The 27,798-nt window shown below is 39.1% G+C and overlaps 1 protein-coding gene across 5 annotated transcripts in view; it reads right to left on the bottom strand.

Annotated features, from left to right (window-relative positions):
* Positions 1 to 1,702: 1,702 nt before the first annotated feature.
* Positions 1,703 to 27,798, bottom strand: part of PARN (poly(A)-specific ribonuclease) — a 144,442-nt gene continuing 118,346 nt past the window's right edge. For 3 of the 5 annotated variants that reach the window (XM_030577215.1, XM_030577216.1, XM_030577217.1), the window contains 3 exons: positions 25,037 to 25,226; positions 12,064 to 12,254; positions 1,703 to 1,857 (listed from right to left, as the gene is read on the bottom strand). In XM_030577215.1, coding sequence (XP_030433075.1) covers positions 1,805 to 1,857; positions 12,064 to 12,254; positions 25,037 to 25,226 — 434 coding nt within the window. In that variant the 3' untranslated portion in view covers positions 1,703 to 1,804. Of the gene's footprint in view, positions 1,858 to 12,063; positions 12,255 to 25,036; positions 25,227 to 27,798 lie in introns of those variants that run through there. The other 2 variants (XM_030577218.1, XR_004002260.1) reach the window with 2 other exon arrangements.

Raw genomic sequence — 27,798 nt, 5'->3', positions numbered from 1 at the left:
GGCTTCAAAGTCATGAAGTCTTTATGGACAAAGTCCATTTTAAGTCACATTTAGTAATTTTAACTTTAGCAGCTTTAATTTTAGTCATGTACAGTTGGAATTGTAACTAAGGCACTGTAACTTTCCAGGCAGAGGGCTAATTCCAACACGATTTTAAAATTCAAGCATTCATAAAGGTTTTACATCTCAGTGTTTGAAACTTTCTCTACAAAATGGTGCACAACATGAGCAGTTCTTCCTGCATAACTCAAACAAAGATCATACTCACAGTGAGGAGGGATTTGAAGCCTCACTTTGGTTTGAGGCCACCAAAGGCACTTGGAGCGTGGTGATCCATACTAAGTTTTACTCCTAATATAGTACAGAAGACCTGGGGATCCCCAACAGCAACAGAGCTCACTCAGATTCATTATTACCCTCACCTCCCCCACTCCAGTCAGACATTCTCTTCCTTGCCTGACAAAGCAGTGGAGCAGATGATGTGTAGCAGAAGTTAGTGCTAAGATTGAAATTAGTTTCCCCCATAAAAGCTAGTCCATTCCTGGATTGTCAGACGAACATGCTGCCTTCCACATGGCAGGACCTAATATTTCAAAAGAAAAGGCAAGCAGGAAAATTTTAAAATTACTTTTAAGAACTTGAGGCATCTGCTACAGATCATAAAGGAACTGTAAAGGGCAGAAAGTTGTTTTTGCTTCACCTCTCACCTCCAAGGGATTTCCCTTTACTATGTTTAAGTGAGAAGGGGTAAGGTTCCACAATATATATAATCTCATGAAACCTGGTAGTTATTCCATTTGCTAGAATGATGTGTTGGAAATAGATTTATAAAACAAGAATGCGTCTGTCTTAATACCCACTAACCATATATGAATGGCAAAACAAGCAAAAAGTCAAATAAATGATGTGAAAAATAAAGACAGATTCCTAAGAAAATTTCTTTTATTTTCATTTTATGGAAATACATTTTTCATTTTTATTTCCATGATACAAAAACGTTAAATATCAAAGTTTCTGAAATCTACCAAAGCAGATTTTTTTTAAATGAATAAAGGGCTGGTACAGTTTGCAGGTTTGTCACAGGTTTCAAAAACATTTTTACAAAAAACACAAACCATGGAAAACCAGATCTAGACTTAAGAGTGAAAACAGCAAAGAAAACTCACCTCCTCCCAACATTAATTTATCTCTCTCTCTTTTTCTCTATTTTTTTTAAGGAAAGTATAAGTTAAATTTTTCCAAGAGGACAAAAGGATAGTATATGTGTAGGATTAGTTTCCAGACAGATACTGGCTGAAGTCTTCCTACTGGGGAAAAAGGACAACACTGTAAGGTTTTCAGGGTAACTGGTAGAAAGCAGTAACTGATACTGAGGTTTATCTGTTCAGGACTACTGATAGTGTACTGATATTGCCCGAACATCTGATGAGAAGACTTATGTGATAACTCCCCTCAAGCACAGGGAACAGCCTAACAAAATTCATAATAGTGCTGATTCTTTTTGTATATTTCATAGCCAACATACCATAATAGGTGACCAAAACACATTTAGCCTTGCTTCTTAAATCTAACATTGTTTACGACAGCAAAGATTTCACATGATCAACAGACAGAATTGTAAACTAGTTAATACACGAGTAAAACTGACAGTGATTGTTCAGTAGACAGTTTAAAAAATTAAACTGATTTTCAGGAGACATACTTCTTTAACACCACTTTTTATTTAAATTAAGTATGGCTTCCAAGTAGTATACTCTTGCAATTGCTTTGAATCAGCGTCACTTTTTATTAATACAGATGTTGGCTACCACGTGTCAGGAACGTCAAAGAGTTCTGTGGAACCACTTGTAATGCTTCCTAAGAGAAGAGAAAGATATTTACAACATTAAAAAGTACCATCTCAAAATATTTAAGTGGACTAAGCCACCTTAAGATAGAACAAGTTGTAGCATAATATTTGCAATTCAAGGTAAATTTATAATGCTATAATTACATGGGGAAAATCCTCAAAACAAAATCTGCATTTATACCATTATATTTAGCAGTCAATCATAAGTGTGTCAGAACTATGAAAAGTATGATTACAAACAAATCAGGCTCTGATCCCGGATAAATTGCTAAGTTTCAGCCTTAACTTTTTGGGGAGGGGGGGTTGGCTTTTGGGGGGGGGATGTGGGGGGGGCATTTATGGGTTTAACAAGAGCAGCACACATGGCATGCATCACCAATCACAATTTGCAGACTGCCACGTAAACAATACTCTAGTCTAAATAGTAAGATCAAGCATTCTCAGTGAAGACACTTCCTTAAAATGTGAGGCTTGCCGGTAAATGTTTACCATTTTTTTTTAACCTGGATTTTAAAAGACTCATTATTTGTTTAAACCAAGAGTCAGAGACCTTCGCTCATACTCTTTCACACTGTGCAAAGGAATTTTACTTCAGAGTGGGTTTTTACAGCTGGAATTAGTAAATCAGAAAAGACGACTTTCTAATTGGAACCCTAACAGACTCTGCCTTGATTGCCTGCATGCTCTCAAAGACGAAAAACAAAACAAGATGGAAGACTGGTGAAAGCCTTTCCACCAGATGAAATTATAAGGTAACAAAGCAATGACCCTGGCAAATCATCCAGTGACATTTAAGTACTTTAGGGACTTTATATTTTCATACAGTATTTTGCAAATCAGATCTAATTTTATTAAAACAGATGCAGCAGCATATTCAGTTTGTAGCTGCAGCATCAAAATTATAATAAATAAAACTGTTAGTGGTACTATCCTACCTCCAAGAATCTGTACTGGGACATGTGCTGTTCAATATATGCATAAATAATTTGGAAAAGCAGATAAACAATTAAGTGGTGGCAAAATCTGCAGATGATACTAAATTACTCAAGATAGTTACCCAAGATAGTTAAGTCCAGAGCTGACTTTGAAGAGTTTCAAAGGGATCTAACAAAACAGGGTGATTGGGCAACATAAGGGCAGATGAAATTCAATATTAATGAGTGCAAGTAACGCACACTGGAAAATATAATCCCAACTACACATACAAAATGATGGGGTTCTAAATTAGTCATTGTGAATAGTTCTCTAAAAACATCTGCTCAATGTGCAGGAGCAGTCAACAAAGCTAACAATGTTAGGAACCATTAGAAAAGGGATATATAAAGCAGAAAAGATCAGAATGCCACTTTATGAATCCATGGCACACACCCACATGTTGAATACTGAGTGCTGTTCTGGTCTCCACATCTTAAAAAAAAAAAAAAAAAAAAAAAAAGACATTAGAACTAGAAAAAAGTATAGAAAAGAGCAACAAAAATGAGTAGGGACATGGAACAGCTTCCATACGAGGAGTGTTCTTAGAAAAGAGATGAACAAGGTGGGGCCATGGGATATGATAGAGGTCTAAAAAATCATGAATGGTGTGGAGAATGCGAACAGAGAAGCATTATTTACTCCTTTCCATAACATAAAAACCAGGGGTCACCCAATCAAACAGACAGCAGGTTTAAAACAAGCAAAAGGAAGTATTTCTTCACACAACACACAGCCAGCCTGTGGAACTTGTTGCCAGGGGTATTGTGAAGGCCAAAAAAAAGATTAAAAAAAAAGTAGATAAGTTAATGGAGGATAGGTCCATAAATGGCTAAGATGGTCAGGCACACAGCTCCATGCTCTGAGCGTCTCTAAATCTGGATGACGGAGGATGAGGATCACTTGAAATTGCCCTGTTCTGTTCATTCCCTCTGAAACATATTGTGCTGGCCACTGTTGAAAGACAAGATACTGGGCTAGATGGATCATCGGTCTGACCCAGTATGGCCCTTCTTACATTAAATTCTTATGTACCAACTGTGGTTGTTGTTAAATCCTCATTCAAGGCAGCTGAGAACAGGTAAAACACTGAAAACTGAAGTGTTTCAGCTTCAAACTAATGTTGGAAAGAAATAATTTACTGTTTTTTTGGCAGTCTCCATTTACAAACAAGCATTAATGCCAAATATAGGAGAGTGATTTTACACACAATAGAGACAGTTCCTTTAAAATATTTCTGTGGACAGATTTATCTAATATATTATTACATGCTTGCACAGTATTTTTTTTTTTCTTTCTTGTGTCTGGAAGGAAGGGAGGTACTGAGAAAGATCTTAAAACTAAAATCAAGATCTAGGCAGTTTGAGACTTAGATTAAATCATCTGATAAACTGATCAGCTATTTATCACTGACAGACAATAGTTTGAGGAACACCACTGTGGGATGTGTCACCTACACTAACATGTATATCATCCTGATAGTGTTTAAAGAACTGTCAGCCATAATTTAAGAAACACCAACTAAATCGTCCCAGCCAATGCTGTGTCAAGCTGGGCCTTAAAAACCTCTAAGGATGGTGTCATAACCTTAGTCCCAGATTTGGACCTTAGCGTCCAAAATATGGGGGTTAGCATGAAAACCTCCAAGCTTAGTTACCAGCTTGGACCTGGTACTTGCTGCCACCACCCAAAAAATTGGAGTGTTTTGGGGCACTCTGGTCCCCCTGAAAAACCTTCCCTGGGGACCCCAAGACCCAAATCCCTTGAGTCTCACAACAAAGGGAAATAATCCTTTTTCCCTTCCCCCCTCCAGATGCTCCTGGAGAGATACACAGACACAAGCTCTGTGAATCCAAACAGAGTAACTTGCCCTCTCCGTTTCCAATCCTGGAAACAAAAAGTACTTCCCTATTTCCCCAGAGGGAATGCAAAATCAGGCTAGCCAATACAACCCACACACAGCTCTACCCCCTGATTTCTTCCTCCCACCAATTCCCTGGTGAGTACAGACTTAATTTCCCTGAAGTAAAGAAAACTCCAACAGGTCTTAAAAGAAAGCTTTATATAAAAAAGAAAGAAAAATACATACAAATGTTCTCTCTGTATAAGATGATACAACACAGGGCTAATTGCTTAAAAGAATATTGAATAAACAGCCTTATTCAAAAAGAATACAAATCAAAGCACTCCAGCACTTATATTCATGCAAATACCAAAGAAAAGAAACCATATAACTTACTATCTGATCTCTTTGTCCTTACACTTAGAAACAGAAGATTAGAAAACAGAACTACTTCTCCAAAGCTCAGAGACAGCAGGCAGACAGACAAAAGCCTTAGACACACAATTCCCTCCACCCAAAGTTGAAAAAATCCGGTTTCCTGATTGGTTCTCTGGTCAGGTGTTTCAGGTGAAAGAGACATTAACCCTTAGCTATCTGTTTATGACAGATGGAGATTCCACTACTACCCTAGGTAACCCATTCCACTGCTTCACCACCCTCCTAGTGAAATAGTGTTTCCTAATATCCAACCTAGACCTTCCCCTCCACAATTTGAAACCACTGCTTGTTCTGTCATCTGCCACCACTGAGAACAGCCAAGTTCCATCCTCTTTGGAACCCCCCTTCAGGTAGCTGAGTGCTGCTATCAAATCTCCCCTCACTCTACTCTTCTGCAGAATAAATAAGCCCAGTTCCCTCAGTCTCTCCTCGTAAGTCATGCGGCCCAGCCCCCTGATCATTTTCGTTGCCCTCTGCTGGACTCTCTCTAATTTGTCCACATCCCTTCTGTAGTGGGTGGGTGGGGGGGTCAAAACTGGATACAATACTCTAGGTGTGGCCACACCAGTGTTGAATAGAGGGGAATAATCACTTCCCTCCATCTGCTGGCAATACTCCTACTAATACAGCCCAATATGTTGTTGGCCTTCTTGGCAACGAGAGCACACTGCTGATTCATATCCAGCTTCTCGTCCACTGTAATCCTCAGGTCCTTTTCTGCAGAACTGTTGCTTAGCCAGTCAGTCTCCAGCCTGTAGCGGTGCATGGGATTCTTTCTTCCTAAGTGCAGGACTCACCACTTGAACTTGTTGAACTTCATCATACTTCTTTTGGCCCAATCCTCCAATTTGTCTAGGTAATGCTGGACTCTATCCCTATCCTCCAGCATATCTACCTCTCCCCCTACTTAGTGTCACTGGCAAATTTGCTGAGGGTGCAATTATTAATGATCTGGATGATGGGATTAAACATGTGGAACAAAACCGGCCCCAAGACTGATCCCTGGGGCACTCCGCTTGATACTGGCTGCCAACTAGACATTGAGCCATTGATCACTACCCATTGAGCCCGACAATCTAGCCAGCTTTCTAGCCACCTTACAGTCCATTCATCCAATCCATACTTTAACTTGCTGGCAAGAATACTGTGGGAGACCGTATCAAAAGCTTTGCTAAAGTCAAGATATATCACATCCACCGCTTTCCACAGATCCACAGAGTCAGTTATCTCATCATAGAAGGCAATCAGGTTAGTCAGGCATGACTTGTCCCTGGTGAATCCATGTTGACTGTTCCTGATCACCTTCCTCTCCTCCAAGTGCTTCAGAATGGATTCCTTGAGGACGTGTTCCATGGTTTTGCTGGGGACTGAAGTGAAGCTGACTGGTCTTTGGTTCACTCTCTTTTCTTTTTTAAATATGGGCACTATATTTGCCTTTTTCCAATTGTCCAGGACCTCCCCCATCGCCACGAATTTTCAAAGATAATGGCCAATGGCTCTGCAATCACATCAGACAACTCTTTCAGCACCCTTGGGTGCATCAGATCTGGACCCGTGGACTTGTGCACTTCCAGCTTTTCTAAATAGTCCTTAACCAGTTCTTTCACTACTGAGAGCTGCTCACCTCCTACCCATACTGTGTCTCAGTCGTCCATTGGCAAAAATGAAGGTAAGACCACCTCCATGGGGTATTACGAATATAAAATCATAAATATTTGTGATGCATTCATATACTACAGCAATGAGTGGCACAAGAAAGCTCCAAGGAAATAATTCTGTATTCAGATCAGGGTTTGACTAGTGTGCAGTAAATAAGGTCTGGTGCATTATGAAGCTAAAACAAAAAATTGAATAGCTGCTCATTAGGTGAGCATTGTCCATCCTGGACACTGAATGAGGCAGGGGTCCTATGGGGAAAAAAAATTATGAAATTAAAGTATCACAGTGCAAATGTACATGGGCATCAAATTCAGTTTGCATAAGTAGCCATAATTCTGACATTTTCTAACTAAAAGGTTGCAAACTAAAGCACTCAAATGTTCTTTTAACAACTTCGGTGTGTGTAATCTCCCAGGTTTTTAAAAAAGCAAACTGAAGAAAACAAATTCCACTACGTGGAATCACACTGTCCCCTTCATGGATCATTAGCAGGATTAGAACTTGTAGATCAATGATACATATGGATACTCAGTCAGACTCAGGAGCTGCAAGTGGCTCTTTAATTGGTCTCCTGAGGCTCTTTGCAGTACATGATATTAAAACACTGTGTGATTTAATTATTAACCAACTGTAGAATACTAGATCAGTCATTTTGGGTGAAAAGTATGTGTGTATATATATATATATATACATATATATATATATACATATATATATATATATACATATATATATATACACATACACACAGAGAGAGAGAGAGAGAGAGAGAGAGAGAGAGTGTGTGTGTGTGTGTGTGTGTGTGTGTGTGTGTGTAAATGAAACAATTCACAATACTGTGGCTCTTTTGGGTAATGTTGATTGCTAATTTGGTTCCTGAACCACTGAGTTCTGAGTATAGCTGCTTTAGGTATACATCACAGACCTCTACCGCTTGAGTTAAAAGAGTAGCTGACAGTAGTAGGTTGTCATCTTCTACAGGAACCAGCCACTAGAGGGGGATGAAAAACTTTGCCAGTGGGTACAAACTATAATTGTATCCGATATATTAGACAGGAAAATGGTGTTTTCTCTAGGCCACAATAAAGTAACAACAGTCATATAGAAGTCTTCATATGGCAATGAAATTGCATGGCTAAATACTTAGACCAGAAGCAGCTTGAGTACATTTTGTTTCCCAGGTCACATTGACACCCCTATGCCTGGAGGAGGATGTAATGTATGGTAGAAATTGTACATCTCAGACAAAGAGGAAGACTGGGAGACATGTAGGCAACCTTCCTACTTAACTTGTGAAAACAAATGAAGGCTCAAAAAAAACAGGCTATACACAGAGGAGGGGAGAGGAGACAATAGTGATTATTCCCACACAAATCATTTTCAAAAAGGATGGCTGATCCACAAAGATTAAAAGGAACTCTACGTAAACATAGGATCTCTCAATTCTTTAATCTGTGCCGTCATTAAATAGTTATTTTGTATAACATTTCCCCTTTAAACACCACATTTACTGTGGGAGTAACACTTGATAGAGCAGGGGTTCCCGAACGTTTGCAGGCACAACCCTATTTTAATGAATTATTTCCCTCCAGGATCTCAGACAGCATGGAGATATCATTTTGTAAAGCAAAATGGCATCCTCCACACAGCATGACCTTGCACACGCCATACATGTGCGATGTCACGCCGCAGGGAGGATGCCATTTTGCTCTGCATCGCAACTTCGCATACATACATGCGAGATCATGCTGTGCAGAGCAAAATATCATCCTCTACACACTAGGGATTGCCATGACCACATTTTCTGACTGCACGACCCCATTTGCGGATGCAACCCAGTTTAGGAACCGCTGTGATAAAGACATTATGTGACTACATCTACATCAGTGGATGAAAGAAGCTAAACAGCCACCCCCTCCAAATTACGTCACAAATGACCAAGTCACATATGTGAGTAGCTCAGCAATGAACCTGCAAATGTATCTAAATAGCTTTCAGATGTTTGAGAAGCCAACAGTCAGTTCTCTAGCAATCTAATTCAAAACTTTAGTTCAAAATACTCAAATTGTGGAGTTTATAAAGTATTAATATGCAAGTCAAAAGGAAGGAACACCCATACAAAGGGCTGGTCTACACTAAAAAGTTAGATCAGCATAGCTACATCTCTCAGGGGTGGGAAAAATCCACACCCTCGTGAGACATAATTAAGCCAACCTAACCCCCGGTAAAGACAGCACTAGGTTGATGGAAGAATTCTTCTGTCAATCTAGGGACTGCCTCTTGTGCAGGTGGATTACCTACCATAGTACCCCTCCCAATGTGGTATTCAGTGTGTACACTGAAGCGCTAAGCAGGACAGCTGCAGCACTGCAGCTCTGTCGCTATACTATTTTAAACGTGGACTACAGCACTAGGTAACTTCGGCCGTGAGTCTTACAAGCAAATAAGAATATGAACTACAGCTACAGCTGAGCCCATATGGAAGATGCACACAGAACACTGGGTATGTTTATTTAAACAATTACAGCCCTAGGCTTGTTTTCTTTTTCTTTTTTTTTTTTCTGGGTGGGGGGCGGGTTGGAAAAGTTGATTTTGGTTTACTTTTTTCACAAATATAATTAACTTTCAAATTATACATCTTCATACCAAGACACAAACAAGACATGCATACATACATTACATGGCAAAACAAAGTGCTCCTTCATTGTTTAGACAAATCCAGAATTTGGCAGTACATAACCAAAAAGATTTTTGCAACCTACAATAAGGTGGGTCAGCTAAAATGTTCTACTCATCCTCCAATGTACAACAGACATGAGAACACCACAACACTGGCAGCTTACATTTTGCTCCTTTAGGAAACATTGACAACATTTAATAATGTGGCATTGGTCCCTAAAAGCTTTTTGATACGCTGTACATACAACCTAAAGATTTGTTTAAACTGCAGGCCATTTGCACAAAGCTACTTGCTAAACAGAGTGATTAATATGCAACGCTTGAACCCGTGAGCATGCCAAAACTTTCACATGATATCTGTGACTGAAATTGTACAGATACTGAATAAACTGGTTAACAGCAGTGTTCTCTTTCTATGAAAAGAATATTCCCCTCAATGCTTACATTTCATTTTCCTTTTCATCCAGTAGAGTCATGACTATGCACTCTGCCTTTCAAGTACGTAATGAAGTGATATTTGCATAAAAGTGAAAGCAAATGTGGGTGCACCACAATGATTGTTGACAAAATTTAGATTTGACAACATGCTTATTGCTGTCATACATAGTGTCCACAGATTCTACCATCAGGTTTAAGCTATACAAGTTAATACCACATGAACAGAATAACTCTGAACTGCTCGGTAGTTCAGACGATTGGCCAGTACTAATTTGGAAAACAAAGCAATAGTGGCATAGTTAGGTTTCAAATTAAAAAATTCTGATATATGATATATTTGGGAAAGTCTTTATAACTTCCTATATTTAACCTAATTATATTTAATATGGGGCAAATATCTCTACAGTGAGAAAAAATTACAGTGGATGACATCAAGGCTGGGTAGGAAGGTACTATCACAATTCCTACTTTTTGTATCTTTGTTGCTTTATCTAGCTTCAGCTGCTGGATTTGTTCATCGAAAGACAAAAGTTACAAGATCCCTTTAACCTTATTATATACCTCCCTTTGTAAGAAGTACATGTAAACAAACACACTATTATGAACTGCTATTAATATGGAAACTTTGTTCGTAAGTCAGTTCAGCATCCCTACTGCCTTCAAAACAAGTATTTACCTGCCCTTAATTAACAGGAGGTAAGTGCACACAATGAAAGAAGAAGTCACCTACTGTTAATCCTATTTGTCAATAGGCTCTTAGTCTTCATGAAGTGGCCAACACTACATTAATCCCAGACACACAAGTAAATCCGTAATTTGTTTTAGATAGCTAAAAACAGAAGTCACTTGGGCATGACCATCATTTCAGAATCCTTATGACATGATTATAAAGCTATTACGAGAAAGAGGACTCTATATTTAATAAATCACATTTTTATTCCAAATTAAAGTCTCAAGAATTTCCCATTTAACATTTTGCTGGACCTCAAATGTTTATTCAGAGTAATAAGAAAAACCAATTTATGTATGACATATGACATCCACTTAGCTATACTGAAAATGGGAAATGGTCAGTTTCTTACTCTTCTACCTGGTGATAGAGAGGAAAAATGCTTCTTTAAGCCAGAAGATGAGTTTGCTTATATCAAATAAGCATTGACATTTTTGGAGTTAGGGAGAGAACACATAATATCTTTAGGGATGACCTGGTTCATATTACGGGAAACTAAACATGATCAACAACATGTGTACACATGCTCTAGTTGGAGGATTTTTTTATGAGGTGGACATTATGGTGTGGAATATAGAGCTCAAGGTTGGCGATTCAGAATGCCCCAAGTTCTGATGTCTGACTTGATGTCTGACCTTTTGAAAGTCCCTTCATTTTTCTGCCTCAGTTTCCCCATATGCAAGATCTACCTTTCACAATGTTTTAGGAATCAGTTAACGTTGTGTAATGCTTTGAGCATTTAAAACCCTATGTAAGTGCTAAATAATATTAAAATAAGAGGAATTCATGAACTTAATCAGGAAAGCTGGAAGATTTATTAAAAGCTGAGCATATTTGCAATCAATATAAAAGACCAGCTAACAAAATACAACCAATGATGTGTCAGCCTAACCTATGCCAAGTTGATAAATAAGACTCCCATCCACTCAAGCCAATAGACTAAACAAAAAGGTAAGTCTTGCAATATGCACAGGTTTGTTGGACTGACTGGGGAAAAATTGCAGAATCATGCTTCCAGTACCCAAATTTTCAAATTTCCATAGCATAAGCAAAAAAGTGTCCTAGATTACCCTAATGGTCAAGAGAGTGCATAGCCACACATTGGGAGAAAAAATTAGCTGAGATCACCAAGATCATCCACGCAGAGGCCTTTATTTTACAATGGAAAGTAATCTTCTAGTAAATGACGCTCCCACCCGAGCTTTCTTCTGGTCCAAAATCTAAGCCACAAATATTTCAAGTTTCTATCTTGTTGGCATTTTTTTTTTCACTGATCAATGCAAATCCCATAGTTTGCAATTCAAAATGGGCTTTAAATTAAAGCACTGTCTTAAGATAGGTAACTATATGGATAAAAGCAACATTTACCACTCAAAAGACAACTTGCACCTTAGGGTTAAGGTGGTTCCAAATACAAAAAGGACAAAAATGAACATTCAGACACATTGTTCTTACCTGTTGGATCTTGCTCCTTGACTTTTTTGAACTTTTTGGCTCTCTTCCTTCCCTCTGGAACAGACTCTGCATAGCAATCTGTTTCATCAAGCTCTGTGTCTTGGATTTCTCTCTCTTCCATATCATCAGAGCCAGTTTCCTCTTGAATAGGACTCATACTTCTTTTTCCCATTGTGCTGGTAGCTGTAAAACTGAAATTAAAAAAAGCAAGACAACATGGTCATCCTGACAGAATGAATACAGTAAGAGTATTTAATGAAGCAAGTGAGTCTGTCTATTTTTAATTTTGGTATACAGCATTCATGGGCCAGCTATAAATTTTAGTAATAATGACAGTTCACCATATCGACTGCATAAATTGTTTGGAAAATAATGCAGTCTTAAAATTAACTTGCCGGGTGGAAGATTTGTCTAGCATCGGTGTTCCATAAAAGTCATTCACAATTTCATCTTTTTTAAATGCAGAATGATCTGTTCTTTGTGCAAGAATATTTTATATTTTCCCCATACTTTGATCAGGACATTTTTTAGCTCCATAAAAATACTGATTAAACTCATATCAAAGACAAATGTATTTTATGAAGACACTGTAATGGTTTAACATATCTTCAGACTCAGCTACAAAAGCAGTCTCAGGGCAACACCAACAGACACTGAAAAATTGATCTATTTGTTATGGCTCAGATGTATATGAAATTAACATTCTACATGCTCACTTTTCATGTCTCCTTTGGACTGTAAGTAATCTGAAGAATATTTGTTGGGTAAAAGAGATGAACCCATCAACCATTAAGATCAGGTCTTAAAAAGTAAAGATTTCCTGCATGTAAAATCTATATATAAAAATAAAATTGCACCTTCTCTTGTTTCTCTATAAACTACTTACCCATGATATAGTCTAAATTTATCAAGACTTGATTAAAAAACCAAGGTCTGAAGAGAATAACCACCACTTTTTATTCAGAATGCACTGAAATTATACTGCACAAGACAGTTTCAGCTTTTAATTCCACTGTAATTTGCCATTAGAGCAAACATTCTTGGACATAAAACCAAGGTTAGCAAATATGAGCAATGCAGTACTAAAGTAACCTAACTCAAAGAACTACTGTAATGTAATTGCTGTGTATCTGGATATCAGATGTTTGCTTAAAAAATACTGTGTACATTTTAATGCTTTTTAAACAAGCCATTTTAAAGATTGTACTAAATTCATGCTTATAAAGCTTCAAGTTTTCTGTTAATTTAAAATGAAATCTCACACTGCAGTATTCACCAGTTCCTAAACAAATACTCTTACATAAATCAAAATGTAACATCTTCGTTAAAAAGCATGGTATCACATGGCTTTTTTCCACTTAACAACAAGGAAATATGGCTCTCCAACAATCCTTTAGATGAATTCCTGTTTAGTTGTATTTTTTGGCTTCAAGATGAAATATTTTTTGTAGTGGATTCTGCAGAACTTCTCTCTAATTGAGACTGTCTTCTATTCGGATACCCAAAAGCACTAAAATATGAAATATATGATTAAACATCATGCTCTTACTTCCACTTCTGGTCCACACACACTGCCTGGTCTGAATGAATAGCTGGATTCTCCTCTCAATAGTCAGAGAGGAGAGGCCTTCCTTTGGGGATTCTTACAAGATCTCATTAAGTCACACCATGACTACCATTAACAAACACTTGAAGGCTATTTAGCTATAAAAATTCAGATGGCTAAAAAAAGCAGAAGAGAACTATTTACCACATATATCCACTCTCAACATCATAGTAAATCTGGATTTGGAGTTTTAGACTAAAACTGAAGTGACAGAAGAGAAGGCACGACAAGAGGTTTCAGGTATTCAGAAAACTAAGAACCCAACCCATGATTTAAGACTTCTTCTAAAAAATAGCTACCGGTACATAAAAAAATTCAACTCCTGAGGAAAAGTATTAGTTCCAATGAACGAAAGAAATGAAAGTGTGGGGGAAAGGAGGGATGAGAGAGATTGAATAGTTATATATTCTGATCCCATAGTTTACAGCGGTACTCAAAGCACCTGGATCTTAGAAAGGAACATGTCTTTTCACAAACACGTTTTTAACCAGGATCATGATCCTCCCACATAGCTGCAAGGAAAAAGTTGCTGAAGCAACATAGGAATGTGAGTGTTGCTGCAGCACACTAATAATCTGGCTAAAGATTCTCGGTTGAAGAGCCTTCTTCCTCTGAGTACACTAAAAAAGGATGACCAAATTTCTAAATAACTATTCTCTTTTTGGTGCTGCTCTTGATTACGTACTTGGTAAAAGATTTTCTATTAAAAGGATATTTTACTATACTATAATTTCATAGGAGGAGCCTTCTTTTTCCAATAATGTGCAATATAAAAGCCTAGCTAACAATAAAAAAAATTGTCGTTCTGTTTCAAATGTGTATTTTTTTACTGGAGCATTAAGTAATCAGGTCAGAGGATCTCTAGGAACCTGGAATTTTGTCAGAACATTAATCTCTTTAATAATTTCCTCCCAAAACTACCCAATTTCTGGACAAAACCATCACATGTGCAGGTATGTTCCCCTGTCCCTGAGGCTCCAACACAGTGCGCCACCCTACCAGCAAAAATAGGATTGATCTCTACATGGAGTCAAATGCAATCTTTACAGAAATTTCTTTGTGCGATACACAAATTGAAGATGTATATCCCCTGTCAAATATAGAGATCCACTCATCCAGAGCAATTAGTTTGTCCAAATCCCTCTCCCATCTTTTCATCTGGGCTGTTTTCTTATAAACATCTTTCAACTGAAATTGTGTGCAAACAACTGCATGCGTGTGTGTGTGTATATGTACGTATATCAGCTTTATTACCCTTTTCATAATATTTTAATTTCAGGTATCTAAGTGTTTGCTCAGCCCTACTGCTTATAAAAGGTTAAACTTCCATTTCCTCTATTTTACTTTCTTATGCACTTTTCAATCCTGTACATTTACATCTGTCTACTAAACAGAAAGTTCTTTAACCAAACTCTCTTCAAGAATTCTCATTTTTTTTACTTATGATGCTTTATTATAAGGATCCACCTCATTACTGCCTTTCCAGCATTGAGCTCCTCCTTATAATTTTTTTCTAGATATTTCTGGACATTTTCTTCCAGCTTTTGAATTCTAATACAGTCATACAACAAAGCTCTATTCAACCAGCAGGTCCTTCGTTTTTCCAATGAGTTCCAATCTTTTTAATCTAATATATACATGGGGAATAATCAGATTATCTTATAAAACACCTAGATTATCTTTTTTGACCAAATTAGCCGAAGTCTTAGAAATAAAAATCATATCAATCCTCGAATGAGATCCAAAAGTAGAGAATGTGTATGGTCCTTGATATCTGGATTCGTTTCCCGCCAGACATCCCTCAGATCCTCATTTTTTAAGGGATGTAACAAATTTGCATTTACTCCTCCTGTACACTCTCCATGTACATTGCATTGATCCAGAAGTGGTATTAAGCATCTCACTAAAATCTCCCCTCCCCACCCTCCCATCTCAGAGTGATATCCTCTTCCATACAACTTCCTAAATCCCTTAAAAAAAAACAACTTGATTAGAAGCCATCAATTTGCTAAGGTGAGAAGTTTATCTTTCAAGGACTTCTTAATTCAAATATATTTGCCCTTATCCAAGACGAACTCAGGAATTTATCATAATTTTTTCAAGTATTCCCTGTAAATAAATTAGACTAGAAAAATCCTTTTTCAGTGTCAGAATTCCCTTTTCCTTTTTATTGGATTGTTCATCAGTTAGCATTAATAGTCATTACAATATTAAACTCTCCCGAGTATCAAGAGTGCTCTTCTTACCCAGAACATTACCTTTTGGTGAAAGCAGTTAGACCAGCCAGCCAAATGCCAGGTTTTCATTACATTGCATTTATTCTTTAAATAAGACATTTTAGAGGGAGTTCTCATCATACAGACAGTATCCCACAAATATTCTTTTTCTCCTCCTAATTCCTATATTGTCATACTCAGCTGCATTTGGAGTTTGATTTTCTGTAAACTTTTAAATTCTGAGCTCTAATATACTTTTTGTTAAAGCACATAATATTTAACATTTGTCTGTGTTCTAGGACAAGAAGCAAAGGGCTTAAACTGCAGCAATGGTGGTTTAGGCTGGACCTTAGGAAAAAATTCCTCACTGTCAGGGTAGTTAAGCACTGGAACAAATTGCCTAGGGAAGTTGTGTAATCTCCATCACTGGAAGTTTTTGTCTAACCTGTTCTTAAATGGTTTAGTTATTACTAGTCCTGCCTCAAATGCAGGGGACTGTAGTGGATGACCTACTAAAGTCCCCTTCAGGCCTACGCTTCTGTGATTCTATGATTCTCTTACACCCTGCTTCCCTCTCTCTCTATGCATTCCATCATTGTTGCCTGGTGCCCTATAGCTGCAGGAGCCGTGTCTCTCCTTACTTCCTCCAGGGAACATTAATTCCCTGCTGAACTGTTTTGTTTAAAATATTCCTGAAAACCAAGCCGTATCTAATATTATTAAATATCTTTATAACATTAGTCATTATCTTTGAGTTCACTGATTCTTAAAATTTTCCACCACAGTTGACCCTTCTCCAATTAATATACATTTCTGAATGTTTGTGATAACTCTAAAGTGAAACTTACTTCAACAGGGGAGATTTGGATCTCCTGCCATTTCATTATTAGCTTTGTTTATAATATGAATCAACATTAACCATATTATACTCATTAAATATACTGTATCCACACAGAGAAAAACATCCTGGATGCCATACAGCCAAACTTCCATTTATTTATATCCTTTTATAATTATAACCATATGTGTATATGATCCATTATTTATTGTAATATCTTAGCCCATTTACAAAGGCTGTCGATCAATCTTAGTTAACTCACGCAATTAACTCAAAAATTAATCGCGATTAATCAGTTTTAATCACACTGTTAAACAGAATAACTATTGAATTTTATTAAATATTTTGAATGTTTTTCTACATTTTCAAATATATTGATTTCGCTTACAACCCAGAATACAAAGTGTACAGTGCTCACTTTTTATTATTTTTCATTACAAATATTTGCACTGTAAAAGTGATAAAGAAATAGTAATTTTCAATTCACCTCATACAAGTATTGTAGTGCAATCTCTATTGTGAAAGTGTAATTTATCAATGTAGATTTTTTTGTTAAGTAACTGCACTCAAAAACAAAACAATATAAAACTTTAAAGCCTATAAGCCCATTCAGTCCTACTTCTTGTTCAGCCAATCGCTAAGACAAACAAGTTTGCTTACATTTATGGGGGATAATGCTGCCCGCTTTTTATTTAATATGTCACCTGAAAGTGAGAACAGGCATTCACATGGCACTTTCGTAGTTGGCATTGCAAGGTATTTATGTGCCAGATATGTTAAACATTCATATGCCCCTTCATGCTTCGGCCACCATTCCAGAGGACATGCTTCTATGCATATGATGGGTTCTGCTTGATAATGATCCAAAGCAGTGTATGTCTGAGCAACTGGCTGGACAAGAAGTAGGACTGAGTGGACTTGTAGGCTGTAAAGTTTTAGATTGTTTTATTTTTGAACGCAGTTTTTTTTGTACATAAATTCTACATTTGTAAGTTCAACTTTCATGATAGAGATTGCCCTACAGTACTTGTAATGGGGAAATTTAAAAATACTATTTATTTTGTTTTTATAGTGCAAATAGTTGTAATAAAAAATATAAATTGAGCACTGTACACTTTGTATTCTGTGTTGTAACTGAAAATATATATGAAAATGTAGAAAATGTCCAAAAATATTTTTTAAATGGCATACTAATATTGTTTAACAGCGTGATTAATCATGTGACTAATTTTTTTATTGTGCGATTAATTGCAAATAATTTTTAAATCACACAATTGCAATTTTTTTAATCGCTTGACAGCCCTACCATTTACTAATCTTGTTCTTCTGCACCCAGACTCTTCTCTCATGTCTGTCCTGTTGTCTTGATGATGCATCTTCTTGACCAGTTCTGGTTGTCTCTGATCTCACTGATTCTCAGTGATTTTAGAGACCTTAGGATCGATTCAGATTGTTCTGAGCCCATTCACCTATTCCCATGAACACCTATTTCCCTTCTTTTGGATCTGAGATAGAGACATCTGTCCTATTTAAACGACAGCCAAATGGGAACCCTCACTTGTATGTTATATTGTTCTTAGTAGTACAGTCATCAGGTGTTCTCTTTGCTTTCAAAAGGATTGAGGATACCAGATCTGGGAAAATCTGTATGGACTGTTTAGGAATAATCACTGGTTCAACTCTCTCCCTTTTTACCCTCAGTATTTTATCCTTGTCTTGACAGAAGGGTAAACGGAAAATCATCTCAGTCTGGGAGCCTGCTGGGGGGATACGGAAAAGGACTCCAAGCCCTCTCAATATAAATTTGATCCTTACTGCCAACGCACCCAGCAGATTTCTCCCTTCAGTCTCCTCTGGAATATCTTTAGAGAACCCAGGAATAACATTTTCCACGTCCTCAAGCTCCAATTCTATTTCTTTTTCTCTTTTTACAGTTATTTGGATTCTTTCCTCTAGGTTAGCAATTCTGTCTGATTGCTTGTTTAAACCTGTTTCCATATCTGATATTATTGCATTAATCTCATTAATTTAATTTTTTATATCTTTAATGTAAGCATATAACTCTTCCCTCATCTCCTGATTCATCTATTTGATTTCCAAACAGGAGGTCCTTCAGGTCACCCTCAGTGATTGATACCTTCTCCACCTGGCTTCATTGTTAGTTTGTTGGAGGGGGAGTTACTCTCTTTCGTGACTGTCAACTTTTGGGGGATGGAGGGGAGACAAATCTTTGTACCAGAGGACTCTCTTTTCCTTTTCCAGACATCTAGATCTTCTTGTCTTTCCTTGCTTGTTGTGCCTCTCTCTCCTGAAAAATGCAACTTTAAGTGAAATGATGTTAAATGAATCCAATTTTCCCATAAGATTTAATGTAAATGCAGGGGGAAGGAGGGAGGTTCAAAGGACTTTTTTGGGGGTAGACAAAAGGCATTATATACTGTACAGTACTGTACTGTGGTAGGAAAGTGCCTCTGGCTTACCTCACACAGGCACAGCTCACTGCAGGCCGGACGCTAGGAAGCACCTTCGCAGCAGCAGCAGCTTCCCCGAAGAACAGGGGCTGACTTTGCTGGGGGATGATCCAGACCCGCCTCTTCCTGTCCCAGCTCCACTCCAGGCCCACCTCTTCCCACCCCCACTCCACCTCTTTTCTGGAGCATGCTGCATCCCCGCTCCTCCCCCTGCCCCAGAAAGTCCTAAGTGGTGCCAAACAGCTGTTTGGCAACAATTAGGAATTTCTGGGAGAGAGGGCAAGGAGCGGAGATGTGGCACTTCCCTGCTCCTCCCCCGCCCTCCCAGAAAGTCCTAGGGTCCCGGCCGCCAGCCCCGCTCAGCCTGCTGCTGGCCTGGATGGACGGAACCCTGGGCCGGCAGTGGGTTGAACGGGGCCAGCGGCTGGAACCCCGGCTGGCAGGAGCCGGCGGATGGAACTCCAGACCAGCAGCGCTGCTGCTCTGGGGTCCCTGCTGCTGGCCCCACTCAGCCTGCCGCTGCTCTGAGGTTCTGGCTGCTGGCCCCTTGCCAGCCAGGGTCCTCGCCACCGGGACCCTGGCTGGCAAGAGGCCAGCAGCCGGAACCTAGAAGTGAAAGTAAGGCAAAGCATGCACGCTCAGAGCCAGCTGATGCTGTGGCGCTCCGCTGCAGCTGGAGGCATGGTGCGTGGTGCACTCCCAGCTGGGGGCCTGCTGGCTTCCGGAACTCTCCAGCAGGCTGGTGCTGGTGGCCCTGTGCACCGGACTAAGCAGCAAGCACTCAGGCTGGTTACCAGGACACTACAGGCACGTGCCAGCCCTGCAGTATGCACAGCTGAGGCCCCTCAGGGGGGAGGGGAAGGGAGCGTCAGGCCGGGGGTCTTCGGCCACCACACTCTATTTATCTGCAGATGCAGTGTCCCCAAACAGCTGGCTTGGCAGGAACAGGAACAGCGTGGGGCAGGGACTCATCCATCATCCAGGTAACCCGGCTGCAACCGGGACTGTCCCAGGCCAGCCCCAAGTCCCTGCCCCCCAGGACTTCCCCCTACTCACACACCCCAACCCCCTGCCCTGAGCCTTCATGCCATCCAATCCTGACTCCTGCACCCCCCATGGTCCCAGCCCTGACTCCTGCATCATCCACATCCTCACCCCCTGACCTGAGTGCTCCCCGCCCCACACTCTCACATCCCCAGCCCCTGAGCTCCTCCCCACAAGGGGGGTTGCAATATGAGAGTACCTGTAAGAAATTTAACTTACTTGCACCTCTGCTGAAACCCCAGACCAGCAGTGGACTGAACGGAGCCAGCGGTGGGCTGAGTGGTCATCTCGCTGCTTGTCTGGGGTTCCGGCCGCCGGCCCCGCTCAGCCACTGCCAGCCTGGGGTACCGGCAGCCAGCCCAGAGTTCTGCTCCTGGCCTCAACCCAGCACTCTTCAGTTACCCCCTGCTGTAGCCCACATTGGAAAATTCAGCAAGAAGAAGTGAGGGCAAGGATCACACTAAACTGACAAGATCAGCTTTTTAATTTTATTTTAAACGAAGCGTCTTAAATATTTTAAAAACCTTATTTACTTTAAATACAACAATAGTTTATTTATTGTGACAGTCAGGCCAGATGGCTACAGAAGAGTGATAAAAGGCAGATATATAAGCCCCAGGTTAAGCAGGTCCCCTTTTCCTGGGTAAGGTAACAGGGAAGGTTCCAGAACAATCAGCAGCTTTCTGGAAAAAATTAAGGAAGACAGGCTGTTTAGAACACCTTCAGCCAATCAAGAAGCTGCTAGAATCAATTAAGGCAGGCTAATCAGGGCACCTGGGTTTAAAAAGGAGCTCACTTCAGTTTGTGGTGCGCTTGTGAGGGGCTGGGAGCAAGAGGTGCAAGGAACTGAGAATGAGAGAGAGTGCTGCTGGAGGACTGAGGAGTACAAGCGTTATCAGACACAGGAGGAGTTGACCCGGACTGTGGGTTCCACCAGAGGGGAAGATCTCTGAGGTGAGCAAATCCGCCAATAAGTGCAGGACTCACCAAGGTAGAGGAGGAACTTTGTCACATTATACAATATAGATTTATAGAGAGAGACCTTCTAAAAATGTTAAGATGTATTATCAGCATGCGAAACTTTAAATTACAGTGAGCTTGGCACACCACTTCTGAAAGGTTGCCTACCCCTGTTCTAGAGCGACATCGAGAAGGAGCTAGTATCTGTTCGATTCAGACATCTTAATTGTACAAGGTGAGCGCAAAGCATGCAGTGGTCCCAAGAGTTACCCATAATGGAGTAGCTGTGTTGAGAATTTTGGATATGGCAAGACAAACAGCAGAAGACTGCAACTCATGAAATAAGCAACTGTAAATGACTTACTATAACTAAATACCCTTTTCAAGCACAAACCATCATGGTGATGGACTGGGACGCTGCCAGATTTTCAGACTCAATATCAAATAGATTCATCATGATCTCGATGAGGTGATGTTCTGTTGTGACAGGACATCAATCCCTCAGGAAGGCTAACATAAGATCTGATCATAAGTTAGTAATAGCCACCATAAAGATCAAATTGTGATGCAAGAAACAACCAGCAAGTGACTTCAGAGTCCACTGTAACGTTGATAAACGGAAAGTCTGTGAAGTAGAATTCAAGATGACTGAACAAAAGCTGCAAGCTGCTGATCCTCTACAAGGGTAACATAGATCAGATGCACAGGAGCTGTAATGCTCTACTACATACACCACAGATGTATGGGCTCTATTACATATACCTCAGGAAACAGATCCTAGAGCAGCAGCCTTGGATCACAGAGAAGATTATCAAGTTGTGTGATCAATGAAGGAAGCTAAGAGCACAAAGCAAGATGGATCAAACGGCAAGCAAGAGAGCAAGCATTTCCGTGTGATGTGAGAAAGATTGAAGAGGCAAAAGAAGACTGGCTTGACAACAGTGCATCACACTATTGTGACAAATGCCACAAGAAAGGCCTACCAAAATATCAAGACTCTTTCAAAAAGTTTCCCTGAAGGAAAAATACCATGAAGTGAGGTAAGTATAATTTGAGACTTGTATAATACGAGCAAAAAGAATTTTAAATTGGAAGTGAGGCAGAGATCTATGTCAGAAGCTTGACTTATGCTGCTGAACCTCCTATGATCGAAGAACTTGATGAAGCAATGCAGACACTGAAAAGTAATAATGTTCTTGAAGTGGATAATGTACAAGCAGAACTACTTGTAATTAAAAGTGGTGAAGAGGCATTCAATAGATTTGTCAATGTGATTTGAGAATTTGGAAGAGGGCCCAGGATTTCGACACAGTCCCTGATGGTTCCTATATATAAACGGGGGACCTCGCTGTTAATGGAAATTACTGCATAATCTCATTATTGACACACCCTGACAAAATGCTACCGGACATTATCCTGAAGAGAATTGCATCTAATATTGTGGTTGAAGAATAAGCTGGGTTTAGACCCAAAAGGGGTACACTGAAGGAGATATTGGGGAGGCATCCTAGCACCCGTGGCTTTTCCTACATTTGGACAAAGTATTTGTTGTTAAATGTAAAGGTGTCATTAGTGAGGATGAAATGTAAAATGAAATTGCTTGTGGCAGTCTCTCGTCTTTAATATCTTGCTATAAAGATAAGACATGGATAGCAAGAAAAGAAGACATTAAAGAGACTTTTGGCTTTCAAACTGAAATGCTACAGGCAATTTCTGCACACTAGTTATATCTAACATATGATTAAAGAGAAGGAAATCACCCAAATGTACAGCCTAACTGGCGTGATTCCTGGTATTGAGATGACCAGATAAAGAAAACTTGAATTTGCAGGACATGTGGGTGGGGTGGGTCAGATGAGTGGAAGAAGATTGCCAAAGCTAGTTTTGCAGGGACTGGTGTCAGAAGGCACCCACAGGGAGAGTGGATCAATGTGGCTAACTGGATGGACATGGTATGGCATCAAGGCTGTATGAAGATCATAAAATGTGGAGAAAGATTAGCCACCAGTGACTCCCATGTGTTGTGTTTAGTGTACATTGTGAAGTGACTATGCCACTTTGCACTGTAAAAAAAAAATGTATGCATGTACCTATGAAATAAAGTCCCATCTGTCTTCCCTGCTAGCTAGCCCATTATCAACTGTTCAGGCCACTAGACTTCAATTTGGGACATGGATTTTGCTAACAAGTATATGTGCAATACATTCTGCCCTTTAAAGGCCAAAACACAAAAAATAGGGGGTTGGGAGAGAGGAGAGGGGAGCTGTAATAATGCAGTCCTAAACCATAGTGAACACAGCTGTATCAACATATCTCAGAACTCTTCCAATATTACCAGATTACCTATGCTACCTAAACCTATAAGCCATACAAACTGTATGAAGATGGATTACAGCAATACAGTTTATTTTACTGTATAAATTCTATTCCTAGATCAATTCATTTCACAGAAACATTAAGTAACTGAGGTTTCAGAAACTTTAGAAGTCCTATAGTAGATTGTGTAACATGTCTCATTCATGCTCCCTCATACTGAATACCCAAAACTATGAAACACCATTTTTTGGAAAACCTAGATTAACTCCGCACCCCACTTCCCCAAGAATCACTTGTGCTCTTCCTTCTCTCCTAAACATTCCTCACAAACTTTAAAACATGCATCAAAATGTGACAAGCAGCCAAAACACCTGTTTTGTTCATATTAAATATAAACACTCATCTACAATGTAAGTATAAAACCTGTTTTTAATTATGTTCTTACTGTGAGAGAAGCCAGTTTTCTGTATTGCAAAATCCAACACATTCACAGGAGGAGGGGGCATGGAAGCTACAGTTCACCACATTATTCATACAAAAGGAGAAGCAAGCAGAAAAAGCCCAGCAGTTCAGAATCAGTTTTGCTCCCTATTCGTACCTTCTCCCATCCTGTAAAAACAACATCAGGCCTGCAGCTCCCTTGAGATTTTTATAAATTTAAGAAGTAATCTATGAAACAGTGCAGCAGATACTTTCAAGGACAAATCAGAGATGATATGAATTACAGTAACACTTAGATGCATCAGACCTCAGAATTGCATTAGACAGTGTACAGTGAGATTCCCTTTTCTGAAAAGCTCAATCTTAAACAGACAAGACAAAGCGAACAAGAAACAGACGCAAGTCACACAGCAATTTACTGTGCCAGGATTACAACACAGTTCTCCTGACTCAGTCCAATGGATCATTAACGAGGGCAAAAATTCATGGCAACCCTTTAATTTTCACTAGAGACAAACAAAATCTAACCTAAAAATAGCTGGTTAATCAAGGTAGTCACATAAAGAATTATTTCTATTCTTCCTCCCCACTTTTAGATACACAGAAGGAATTTTCATTATGATTGTTCAGTTGGCTGTTTCCCAGGGAGTGACAGAGTATGTATTACCGTGTGCTAGCACCTTGGAAAGTCAGCCACAAGACACTGATAGCAGTATGAGGGGGAGCTGCTCAGGGCTTGTCTACACTGGCACTTTACAGCACTGCAATTTCTCGCTCATGGGTGTGAAAAAACACACCCCGAGATCAGCAAATTTCAGCGCTGTAAAACGCCAGTGTAGACAGTGCACCAGTGCTGGGAGCTGCGCCCCTCGTGGAGGTGGGTTTTTTTAAGAGCGCTGGTAGCACTCTCTTCCAATGCTCTGCCACGACTACACAAGCCATGTTAAAGCGCTGCCATTGTACAGTAGCCCTCAGTTTTCAAATCCTAAGAGAAGCCATCCAGAGCTGCTGAAATTAAGGATAAGTTGTTTTCTTTCCATGTGTTTTATTATTATTATTTTTACTTATGAAAGGCTCTCACCTGTTAACACAGTAGTACCGACTCTGGGGAATGTATGGTGTGTATTGCGTTTTTAACCGCTTTCTCTCCATCTCCTTCCAACTATCTTCTGTCCACTTTCTTTTTGCCTGTTTCTCTTCATGTTTTTTCTCAACATATTCTGCATAGGTCTGGATCCTATAACTTTCAGCATACCTGCTGGTGTTTACAGCTATGGAGAAGAAGAGCATTGGATATTATGTACAGAACAGCCTTTAAAGACAGCCTTCCTTCCCCTGAAATAACTTGAAGGTGGAGTGAACAGCTACACAATTCAAAGTTCAACTGATAGTGGTAAGGATATGCAATAAGATCCTGCTAATTTTATGATAAATACTTCAGGAATGCAGGATGCACAAGAAATAGATCTATTATGGAACTGTAAAGGAGAATTTCCAAGTAAGGGTGCCCACATTTTGCAGTCATCTATCTAGGACAAGGAAACTAGTTTGCAGGAACGGAGGTTTCCATCCTTACTCCCAGGAGATGGAAGTTTAAACATGACACTCATGGATACAATAGCCTACGTTTACCCATACCAAGTACAGTAGGACTTGCTATATTCACATTCATCCCCCTCTGGTTAAGGAAAAATTGTTTTGAACCCTCTTAATTCACATTTTTGCACAATATGTGTACTGTTAGCACTGCTCACAAAAATGGGCCTCACAAAAGGGGTTCATTAGTTTGAAGATTTTTTTAAAAAATGAGAAACCATCAAATCTTCTGTCATTATCCCTTCCAGATTGCTCACTGGCAGAAAAGCCTTCCTGGAATTTTTCCTTTAAATCTCATTACTTAACCCAACAGGTTTATTTTGCAAGTTTGCCAAGAAAAGACTACATTTACAAAACCTTAGATGAAACCTAGTTTTGATTGCTGCGCAACACAGCTTTAGTTGAGCTGCATTTTCTGTTATGCTAAATATTCATTAAAGAGGCAAGCAGTCTATTAATTATCACCCAGTTACTCCCATTATTGTAGCCCTCTACTGTTAGGACTCCATTTCACTGAAACACGACTGCCAATTTATGGTGGAGCAATTTCTCAACACATGCAGAAATAGGAACACTTAAAAAAACAAACACTCCACTTTCATTGCCTGCCTTTGCACAGCAACAATTTACCAACATTCCTTCAAGTCCCAGCAGTTTTACAGTTGTCAGCCTTTAATCTGCAAGCCTAGTTCTGGCCTGAAGCCACGCTATAATGAATGAATCAGCAAAATGAATTGGCTGTCAGCTGGTGTCCTCTGCTGTTTCCAGTTTAACTATTTGAAAGAAAGTACTGTAGGATGATCAGTAACACTAAAGTTTTACAAACAGTTTATAAATTATTCAGACACTTTGTGTAATTCTAATTTAATGAAGTTAGACACAAAATGCTGAAGTTTATCATTGGTTTTTCAGTCCTTTGCAGGAGCCAAGTTGCTCTTCACTTAACATTTTACATTACTGCTATCCCATGTATTTAAACAGGCATTCCTTAACCTCACAGTTCCATATAGACTGGGAAGCAATATCAATGATGGTGGAATTTATTTTTCTTTTAGGATTGATGTTTGTATCCAATAGATTAAATATTTAAAAAAGTAATATGTAATTAATGACCCATGAGCCACAAGTGGCATATATTAGTGTTGTTGAAGGAGCATAAACCTTTTATTACAAGAATAGACAGCCAAACTAAAGCACATTATAGACTCCAGGAATAGTCACGTCTTATTTAATTTCTGATTAGTGGAAAAATTTTATTGGATTTTTGTAGCAAAGTAAGGCATTAAATATATACCATACATCTACACACATTAAAGTTTTCTATTAACAACAAAGCTTCAGGATCTGTCCCCTTAGAAGCTAAAAGTTATTTATTGCCCAGAGAAATAGTTTTAACCCTTTAAATATGATTTAAACATGGCCCAAAATGGAAGAACTTCAAGAAATAGTGTGGGAAGAGTTCAATGTTTCTCATTCCAAAAAATAAGGTTAATACAACTGAGGAAAAATCCACAAAGAAGGAGCAAAGTAATAAAAATTTGATGCTGGTGTGCCTTTTTAAAAAAATAATTTCACATAATGTTAATGTTTCTTAGGTAAGTGGAGGAATCTGCTCTCTTTGAAGCCCTGTGTTTTACAGCAGCACATTCAAAAATTCTATATACTGAATGACCTACGCTTTATGCATTGAGGAGTTGAGATTCATATATACAAAGTTTTAAGAAGCAACACACAGCTGAAACTTTCTTGTATGGCATTCAGCAATGACTGGTAAAGAAGGGTGGTTCTTTAACCCAATTTGCAGCTATATTAGCAACAAAGCTTTTAGAATAGCACTCTTCATGCCACAATAGCACCAACATGCTACATAGTGTTGTCTCATTTTGCATCGCCTGCCTAATGGCATGTGTTTCCAGAAGCTCAATCTCCCTATAACACAGTGAGCTCATTTAAAAAAGATCTTCATTATTTTGTCAGTTGAAAAAGCTGTCCTCTCCCTTTCTGCATCTGAGTTAGCAAGTCTAGTTTAGGATACCAAAAGCAAGCAGCTCAGTTACGTTATACACCAAACTAGATCCATTAAATGATTATTTAAAAACAAACAAACTATAATTGCAAACATATCTGTTATGAAGAACATTTCTAGCACAGCATCACCCCAGTTACTAGGCAGATTATTAAACAGACTGACTGAGGCTGAGTGATCTAAAAGGAATGTGCACAAACACAAAGATTTTCTTTCACTAA

The sequence above is a fragment of the Gopherus evgoodei genome, chromosome 10, assembly GCF_007399415.2.
Source record: "Gopherus evgoodei ecotype Sinaloan lineage chromosome 10, rGopEvg1_v1.p, whole genome shotgun sequence".
Taxonomy (NCBI): domain Eukaryota; kingdom Metazoa; phylum Chordata; order Testudines; family Testudinidae; genus Gopherus; species Gopherus evgoodei.
This window is presented reverse-complemented; position numbering and strand designations above follow the sequence as displayed.